We start from the raw sequence: 9,426 nt of genomic DNA on the forward strand, positions 1-9,426 counted from the left end.
AACGATTTTATAAATTACTTAATTATGAACGAAATTTTTAGACTCGAAATTTGGGATGTTACAAAGTGATCATTGAAATCGTAATTACACGTTATTGTAATTCATACGAAAAAATAGTTAATTCATAGAAGTTAAAAAAACGATTTCAAAGGAAAAAAATCAAAGAAATCGTGTTTCCCAAAAAAAGATAAAATGTGGCTGCAACATCCTAAGATGTTTCAATTCACAGGTGAATGTGCATGTTACTTTTGTTTGGTTTGCTATAACGCCTTTCACAATTCACCAATGATTTCACTTTCAACTACTATGGCCTTTATCAGAAATTTAAGTGGTGTCTGATCGAACAATTCTTGAATTGGGAAAAGTGATTATTATATAAATATATTAATTTTGCATATGTTTTCTGTTCCGATTGTTTACCAACAGATTTTTTTTACGTGTTCTGTTATTATCTATGCTGCTTTTGTTTGATCAAATTTAGTTAAATTTTTTGCTTTTGATCTAATGAAAAAGTTAGGTCATCTCTAAAAAGTTACTCGCATGCCATTAATAGGGTCAACTTGCCGTTGTCTTTTACTTGTGGTTTTATGCAGGCCATGGTGCTTGAAACTGAAGCAACTGATAAGGCTATAAAACCGTATATAAATAAAAATGTTGACATAAACAATTTCGTGGAAGCAACATATGAAACTGAAGAACTTAGCGATTTCGGTGTGAACATTAAAATTGACAAAGATGATGTTGATGATGAAAGGATACTGGGAAAGGTTTTTGATACACCTGATGATGCCTATACATTTTATAATGATTATTCATTTTTGCATGGCTTTGGTATACGTAGAGATGACACAATTAAAAATCCTAATACAAATGAGCCCTTTCGGAAGATATATGTATGCAACAAAGAAGGTTTCAAACGGATGGACAAAAATGATTCAAGTGAAAATGAGAAAAAACGTCATAGAGATGTTAGAACTGGATGTCAAGCTATGCTTCGAATAACAAGACAAGAAGATGGAAAATGGTAGTAGACTCGTTTAATGACACACACAATCACGACTTGACCATGACACCTACGAAGGTGCTGAAGCATCGACATCATAACAATTTCCACCGTTCAATAGAAGGTAAATCTCTTATGGTGCAATTTGGTCAAGCAGGGTTGAAACCTTCTTAGATTAAAAAGGTTGTTAATACACTAAAAATCTCAAATGTAGCTGATGTAACTTCAAAGCAATGTGATAATGCTTTATCTGAGCATCGAAACAACATAGAGGAAAGGAGTTCTATGGACTTATAAAACATTTTCAAGATAAAACATTATTGACAATGATCAGTATTTTGTCGTGGATTTGTCCGATGATAGGTATCCTAGAAATATCTTTTGGGCTGATGGTAGAACAAGAGATGCCTATACAAAGTTCAGAGATGTTGTTGTGTTTGATGTCACTTATATGACTAATAAATTCAAGATTCCCTTTTCTCCCTTTATTGAGGTGAATCATCATGGGCAGTCTATACTTCTTGGTGGAGCATTGCTTGAAAATGAAAAGGAAGAGACATTTGAATGGTTACTTGAACATTTCCTCAAATGTATGTTTGACAAGTATCGAAAGGCAATTATTACCGATAGAGACAAAGCTATGGGAAATGCAATAAGAAAAGTGTTTCCAAAGACTCGACATCGCATTTGTTCATGGCATATTAGGAAGCATGAAACTGAGCACCTTCAATCATATGCTTCCCGTTACAGTGATTTTCAAGAGACGCACAAACAATGGGTAAATAGTGACGCCGTTGAACAATTTGAAACCACATGGGAAGATATGTATCTTAAGTATGAAGTGTAAAGTAATTTTTGGCTTAGTAATATGTATAACCACCGTATACATTCGTCTAAACCCTTCTTGAAGGATATTTTCTTTGCTAGTATGACTACAACCGGATGAAGTGAGAGTATCAATTCATTGTTTGATGGATTTGTTAACTCGAGGACCATGTTGAATGAATTCGTTGTACAATGCAAAAAGGTTGTTGAGTCACAAAGGGCTGCCAAAGAAGATGAAGACATCAAGACTATGAACTCGAGACCGGTTCTTTATTCAGTGAATCCGATCGAAGCAAAAGCAGGTCAATTTTATACTAGAAAGATGTTTGATACTTTCAATAAAGAATGGACCAAAGTTATTACCAGTTTGACTCACGAGACCATAACAAAAACTACAAAAGAAAGCACATATAGAGTTGGGAAATTGTATGTTGATAATAAATATTGGCGTATTATTACTTTTTGTTCTTCAAATCAAGTCAATATCACATGTTCGTGTTCTATGTATGACACAAATAGGATTTTATGCAAGCGTAACTTATATGTGATGAAGAATAAGCATGTTCAAGAGCTGCCGAGTCACTATATTTTACCGCGACGGACCCTTGATGCTAGGTACAAATTAGGTAGTGTTAGTATCGGACTCAAAGAAATAAATAATGATAATGGAGTTAGTGCCTACACATTATTTTGTATTCTTTCGAATTTTACTAAACTAATTGAACAAGCAAGGGACTCCCCTTCGGAGATACAAAAACTCAATACGATATTGATAAGTCTTTTGAATTATCAAACAAATCAAAAAAATCTATGTCTTTGGAGAATGCATCTCAAAGTTCTTGTATGGGAATTTCGCAAGTAGATATGATACCACAGTTATCTATCCATGATCCTCTTGGTCTAGTTACTACAAAAGGGCGTCCTAAACTTGCAAGTTGAATCAAGTCTTCTTTAGAAGCCCCTAAAAAATGAACATGTTCTTACTGTCAAGGATTAGTCATTATGCTACTAGTTGTTAAAAAAGAAAGGTAATTATAATAATAATTTAGTTTTCATGATTAACAATTCTAATGATTATATTAACAATTTTTTATTTTTTTCATGTATCAGGCAGATGAATCCTTGCAAGAGACATAATGATAAGACGTGTTATTTCTGTCCGACAAAAGAAAAACTAGTTGCTTCATGTCATTTTTTGGTTAACTGCACATTTTTCATGTTTTAGATATAAACAATGTATGAATAATCTAGAAGTTATTGATGCTTCTTAACAATTTTAATGTTTTCGAATGAAACTTTTTTATTGTTTATGATTAGTGTGATTATAATTGAAATTTGTTTGCCACTATGTGTTTCAAACGCAAGTATGAGGATATTTTATGAAAAACTGAAAGTATGATGTATTTTGTGAAAAACCAAAACTATGAGGGTATTTAGTGAAAAAACAAAATTATGAGGGTATTTTGTGAAAAAATAGAAGTACGATGGTATTTTGTGAAAAAACCGAAATTATGATGGTATTTTGTGAAAAAAAAATGAAAGTATGATGCTATTTTGTGAAAAAAACGAAATTATGAGGGTATTTTGTGAAAAAACAGAAGTATGATGATATTTTGTTAAAAAATGGAAGTACAATGATATTTTGTGAAAAAACAAAACTATGAGGGTATTTTGTGAAAAAAATGGAAGTGTGATGGTATTTTATGAAAAACCTAATTTATGAGGGTATTTTGTGAAAAAAAAATGGAAGTACGATGATATTTTGTGAAAAAAAGAAATTATGAGGGTATTTTCTGAATACAAAACGGAAATATGATGTATTTTGTGCAAAAAGTGAAATTATGAGGGTATTCTGTGAAAAAAAATGGAAGTATGATGGTATTTTGTGAAAAAACGAAAGTACGATGATATTTTGTGAAAAAAGCCAAATAATGAGGGTATTTTGTGAAAAAAAAACAGAAGTATGATGGTATTTTGTGAAAAAAAAATTTATGAGGGTATTTTGTGAAAAAAACGGATGTACGATGGTATTTTGTGAAAAAACAGAAGTACAATGGTATTTTGTAAAAAACGAAATTATGAGGGTATTTTGTGAAAAAAATAGAAGTATGATGGTATTTATGAAAAAAACTAATTTATGAGGGTATTTTGTGAAAAGACGAATATATGAGGGTATTTTGTGAAAAAAAATGGAAGTATGATGGTATTTTATGAAAAAACTAATTTATGAATGTATTTTGTGAAAAAAATGCAAGTACAATGGTATTTTGTGAAAAAACGAAATTATAAGGGTATTTTGTGGAAAAAAACGAATATACGATGGTATTTTGTGAAAAAAAACGATAATATTAGGGTATTTTGTGAAAAAAAAACGGAAGTACGATGGTATTTTGTAAAAAAAAAACAAAATTATGAGGATATTTTGTGAAAAAATGGAAGTATAATGTTATTTTGGGTTAAAAATGAAATGTTTGTGCAGTTTTGGGGTAAAAATGAAAGTAGGTTGTCATTTGGGTTCAAAAGAAAACTTTTCTACAATTGTCGGTTAAAAATGAAAGTACGTTATCATTTGTGGTTCAAAACAAAACTTTTCTGTAATTTTGGGTTAAAATGAAATAAAGCTATCATTTTGGGTTCAAAACGAAACTTTTCTGCAATTTTATGTTAAGAATGAAAGTAGGTTTTCATTTTGGTTAGTGTTGTTTTAATATACACATAAGTTTGATGGTTTTTAAAATTGTTGGACGATTTTGCCGGTGTGCCAAAGATGGTAATCCTCAAGAACTTAAGGATAGGGAAGTTCAAGTCGCATTAACAATAAGACCAAAAGCGAAGAATGTCAATTGCTAATTTTGATAAGTCACATAAACAATATGACCAAAAGCGAAGAATTTCAATTACTAATTTTGATAAGTCACATAAACATTTGTTGCATGATAAAACAAAATAAAAATATGACTTCTTTTTCTGTTTCTCCAAATGTTATAACATATTATAGTGTGGTGTTTGTGGATATTTTGAAATGTATACATGGGGCCAATGTCCTTGAGACCACAAATCGGTTCCTCTCCTATTGCTGACATAAAAGTCACAAATAGGTCCTTCCCCTTTCCAAATCCTTCCTTTATCTGTGCATCAACATCAACATCAATCAATCTCATTCAAAATTAATCACAATAAAAGAAAAGACCTACAAAAGCTCCACCGCACTCAACTCAATAATACCACAAAAAGGATATTCATGTCTTTTTGCACAAACAAGACCCCGCCCTATATTCTATATTCTTGGGTGGGACAAAAGTTAAAATTTTTGTCTCATTGTCATCGGTTGTATTCTATTATAAGTTCAAGTGAAATACACATCAAACAGAGTGGAACATGTATAATGGATTCTACATTTCGACTTTGCTTTTTCAGAAAATTAAAAAAAAATGCCTGAGTTAGTTGAGCATCATCGGTAGAGAGTTTGAGGTCATCTTTGGTGTTACCATTTTCAGTGAGCAAACTCACCTCAAAGAATATATATATATATATATATATATATATATATATATATATATATATATATATATATATATATATATATATATATATATATAATCAAAATATAATCGTAATTTTATAAAAAAAATATATTCATAGGCCAGAGTAGAGAGTATCATACAAATCCATCTTCAGAAATATCAATTAGTTGGTAATCGGTTCGATTGACATGGGGGACCTGTAAAAGCGAAAAAAAGAATTGTTTGATTAGAAAAATGAAGCCAATAACTAAAATGAGAAAAAGCAGTGATATTACATACATCACAATTATGGGATGATGGAACAATATCTTCAAGCTTTTTTCCGTTAGAAATGTCGATTGCAAGAAAGTGACACTTGGCATGACCATGCTTACCAGTCTTGGAGGTGGAAACTTCCACAACCTAGCACCATGTAGGATTTCACAATATAATAGTGACTCATAATTTCATATGTCTTCAATATATAAATTTATAAATAAATAATATGTTTGAATTGTGATAGTAAAGAAAAATTACCAATTTAAGTAAGCGACCCATCTATAAACATTTGAAAGGCTCGTGGATAGTGGAGATAGGTTGTAAAAGAAAAAGGGTTATGGAATATGGATTGCTGATGTGGTACGATAAAAAAGAAGGTTACGTATGATGTATATAGGGCACATTCATATATGTACACAACCTTGAAATATACACAAACAAAAAGAAACCACAAGAATCTGATGTAATCTAAAAGGAAGACTAGCTTCTAACGCCACTAAAAGGAAGGGTTTGCTAAATCTGTTGGAAAATTTGATTGCTACATTTGATCGATCGTCTAAACAAATCCCACAAGCAAACAAAAATCTAAGCCTATAGCAAGAACAACAAAAAAAAAAAACCCAAAATGCAACAAGAATCTTGAAAGCACCCACGGACGCAATCACAGAACATCACATAATAAAATTTATATACATCTTGATACATTCATACGAAGCATTTTGTATTATGCAAAATCCAGACATACAAACATGTTGACTCGAAACAGACGAAAAGCAAAAAAATTCCCTAACACTGACAGCATAATTGAAAAAAAAATTCGACACAAAACTATCTAAAAATTAACACGATTAAATAAAGTATATAACTACACGACACAAGGCTTTTCCAAAACAAAACTGAGATTGAAGAAAGATGTTACCCTTCAAAGCACGATTCTTGATCACGATATAACCATTCTTGCGAATGGTACCGGCTTGTTGAGGATAAGTCTTGGAGGCTCCGACATCGGCCATGGACTGAAACTGATGCTCTTCCTCAGTACAAATGATGTGAAATCAAAAAGGTATTTTTGTGTTCGATGATACAGTCGATTATGGAATTAAATAAGTGATAAAACGGTGTAGTTTTAATATATATATATATATATATATATATATATATATATATATATATATATATATATATATATATATATATATATATATATATATATATATATATATATATTATCAAAAGATAAACCAAGATAAAACGGATCCAGATCCATCTTCTATTTATGTATTTTATTCAAATGTTTATTATGTTTAATCTTCTAGATAATTATAGATTTAGTCTTCCTTAATTGTTGTAACCGATCCATGTTAATCGGATCCCCTTGTGTATATGTACCGATCTAATTCATTGTGAAATACAAGTTTTCTCTATTCAATTATATGGTATCACAGGTCTCTTCTTTTCCTCTAAACATATTTCTCAATCGCTGATCTCATGACTACTGAAATAAACTCCTCCTCATATGTTGTCAACTCTCTTCCTCTCTCCACAAATTCTCTAACCATTTACATGAGCTGAAATTGAACTCTACCAATTACATGAGCTGGAAGACACAGATTGAAGCCCTACTCTATGGATTGGATCTTTACAAGTTCATTGATGACACTCATCTTCCCCCACAACCTACAATAACCCCTGAAGGTGTCTCTACTTCTCATGCTGATTATCCAGCATGGTTTTGACAACATCGTCTCCTTTTTGGAGTCATTGTCGGCACTCTTGCCCCTACCATTGTTCCACTGATCACCAGTGCAACTACTTCTCTTGAAGCCTGGAAAATCTTATCAAACACCTATGATAAACCATCTCAAGGCCACATGAAGCAACTCCAGCATCGCCTCAAACAAACAACTAAAACATCTGATCAGTCATGATCAGTCAATTACAGACTACATGCAAACCATCAAAACAATTGTTGATGAGTTAAGCATCCTGGCCAACAAAATGGATCAGGAAGACATCACAAACGCCATCCTCACAGGTCTTGACTCTACATCCTACAAACCTGTCATTGAAGCCATCCATGCACGTGATACACCTATATCCTTCTTTAAACTTCATGAAAAGCTCATCAACCATGAACTTTCCCAAATTCAAACACCTACCATCCCTACCACTATTCACCACCCTACTACCGCCTTTGCTGCTAACAAAAGATCTCCCAACAGGCCATGGAACAATCGTTCCACTTCCAATAATAATGTCATCTTACCCACCCCTACTTCAGCCCCAAACACGAACAATACATCCCCACGACAATTTCTTGGCAAATGTCAATATTGTTTTGTTAAAGGTCATTCCCTAACCTCATGTTATGCCTTCAAAAACAAATATCCTCAGATTGCTTTGCCATCCATACCACGAAAGACATATATTGTCAACCTTACTCAAGCTTCTATTCCTCACACCTCCAACAAAAATCCTACTTGGCTATTCGATAATGGAGCATCTCATCATGATACAAATGATCTCAATGCACTGTCTCTCCACACACCTTATGATGGAACTGATGAGATGGTTATTGGTGATGGTTCGTCTCTTACTATCTCTCATATTGGCTCTCTTTCTCTAAAATTTTCTACTACTACCTTCACTCTCACTCATGTCCTTTTTGTTCCTTCTATTTCCAAAAACATCATCTCTATTTCTCTTTTATGTATTGATAATACTATACTAATCCAATTCTACTCATTCTACACATCCACATCTGGCTTTCCTCTCCAATAAATCCATCCCATGGCATCATTGACTTGGGCATCGGCATCTTAGAGTCTTACAGCACTTAGCTTCTACTATTCCAACAATTACATCATTGCGAAACAATTGTAATTCTTGTTTCATTAATAAAAGCCATAAACTTCCATTCTTTAATACTTCTGATACTTCAACACGTCCTCTTGAATTAAAATTTTCAGATGTTTGGACTTCTCCAATTCACTCACTAGATGATTACAAATACTATATTATTTTTGTTGATCATTTTACCAAATACACATGGTTGTACCCATTAAAACACAAGTCTGACTCTCTCAACACCTTCATATGTTTTCAAAAACTTGATGAAAACTTTTTCCAACTCAAAATCAGACAATTCTTCTCTAATAATGGAGGCGAATACCTTAAACTAGCCCCTCACCTTGCTTCATGTGGTATCTCCCACCTCACATCTCCTCCACATACCCCTAACCACAATGGGTATGTTGAAAGAAGACATCGCTATATCATTGAAACTTCCTTGTCTCTTCTCTCTCATGCACAAATGCCATTAAAATTCTGGTCTTTTGCTGTCACAACAGCCACCTATCTAATTAATCGATTACCCATAAACACCCTTAATAACACCTCCCCGTATTTCCAACTTTTTCAAAAACATCCAAACTATACAAAACTAAGGAGTTTTGGTTGTCTTGCTTACCCATGTTTATGACCTTATACCAATCACAAACTTCAATACCGCTCCAAACCATGCATCTTCATTAGCTACTCCTCTTCTCAAAGTGCATATCACCTCCTAGATCCTATTACCAACAGAATTTACACATCTAGACACGTATACTTCGTTGAATCTAATTTTCCTTATACTAGACATACAAATACCAACCCATCATCTATCCCTGAACCAGATACTTTACTACACCTACAATTACTTCCACTTTCACCTTCACCAAATATTCGACCACTTGTCACACCACCCACATCTCCTCCTCTCTCCTCAGAATCCGATTCACCTTCCACATCACAGTCTTCTCCTACCTCATCTAC

General features: G+C 32.8%; 2 protein-coding genes across 2 annotated transcripts; one reads left to right on the forward strand and one right to left on the reverse strand.

Annotated features, from left to right (window-relative positions):
* Nucleotides 1–596: 596 nt before the first annotated feature.
* Nucleotides 597–1,028, forward strand: LOC111894022 (protein FAR1-RELATED SEQUENCE 5-like). Its single transcript, XM_023890087.2, has one exon. It carries the CDS (start codon nt 597–599, stop codon nt 1,026–1,028), a length of 432 nt encoding a protein of 143 aa, XP_023745855.2.
* A 2,639-nt stretch (nt 1,029–3,667) lies between these two features.
* LOC111894023 (eukaryotic translation initiation factor 5A) lies at nt 3,668–8,268 on the reverse strand. Its single transcript, XM_042896796.1, has 7 exons — nt 8,253–8,268; nt 6,480–6,640; nt 5,632–5,754; nt 5,493–5,549; nt 5,264–5,338; nt 4,859–4,956; nt 3,668–3,680 (listed from the first exon to the last, which is right to left on the reverse strand). Exons 1-7 carry the CDS (start codon nt 8,266–8,268, stop codon nt 3,668–3,670), a joined length of 543 nt encoding a protein of 180 aa, XP_042752730.1.
* Between the last annotated feature and the right edge of the window lie 1,158 nt (nt 8,269–9,426).

The sequence above is a fragment of the Lactuca sativa genome, chromosome 7, assembly GCF_002870075.4.
Source record: "Lactuca sativa cultivar Salinas chromosome 7, Lsat_Salinas_v11, whole genome shotgun sequence".
Lineage (NCBI taxonomy): Eukaryota > Viridiplantae > Streptophyta > Magnoliopsida > Asterales > Asteraceae > Lactuca > Lactuca sativa.

Bases quoted from the DNA above. Each gene is read 5' to 3' on its own strand.
- LOC111894022 (XM_023890087.2), top strand. From the start codon at position 597: ATGGTGCTTGAAACTGAAGCAACTGATAAGGCTATAAAACCGTATATA.
- LOC111894023 (XM_042896796.1), bottom strand. The intron at 5,755-6,479 runs GTAGTTATATAC...ACATGGTGCTAG, and splicing joins TTGGAAAAGCCTTGTGTCGT to GTTGTGGAAGTTTCCACCTC. The intron at 5,339-5,492 runs GTATGATACTCT...ATATTCTTTGAG, and splicing joins ATATTTCTGAAGATGGATTT to GTGAGTTTGCTCACTGAAAA.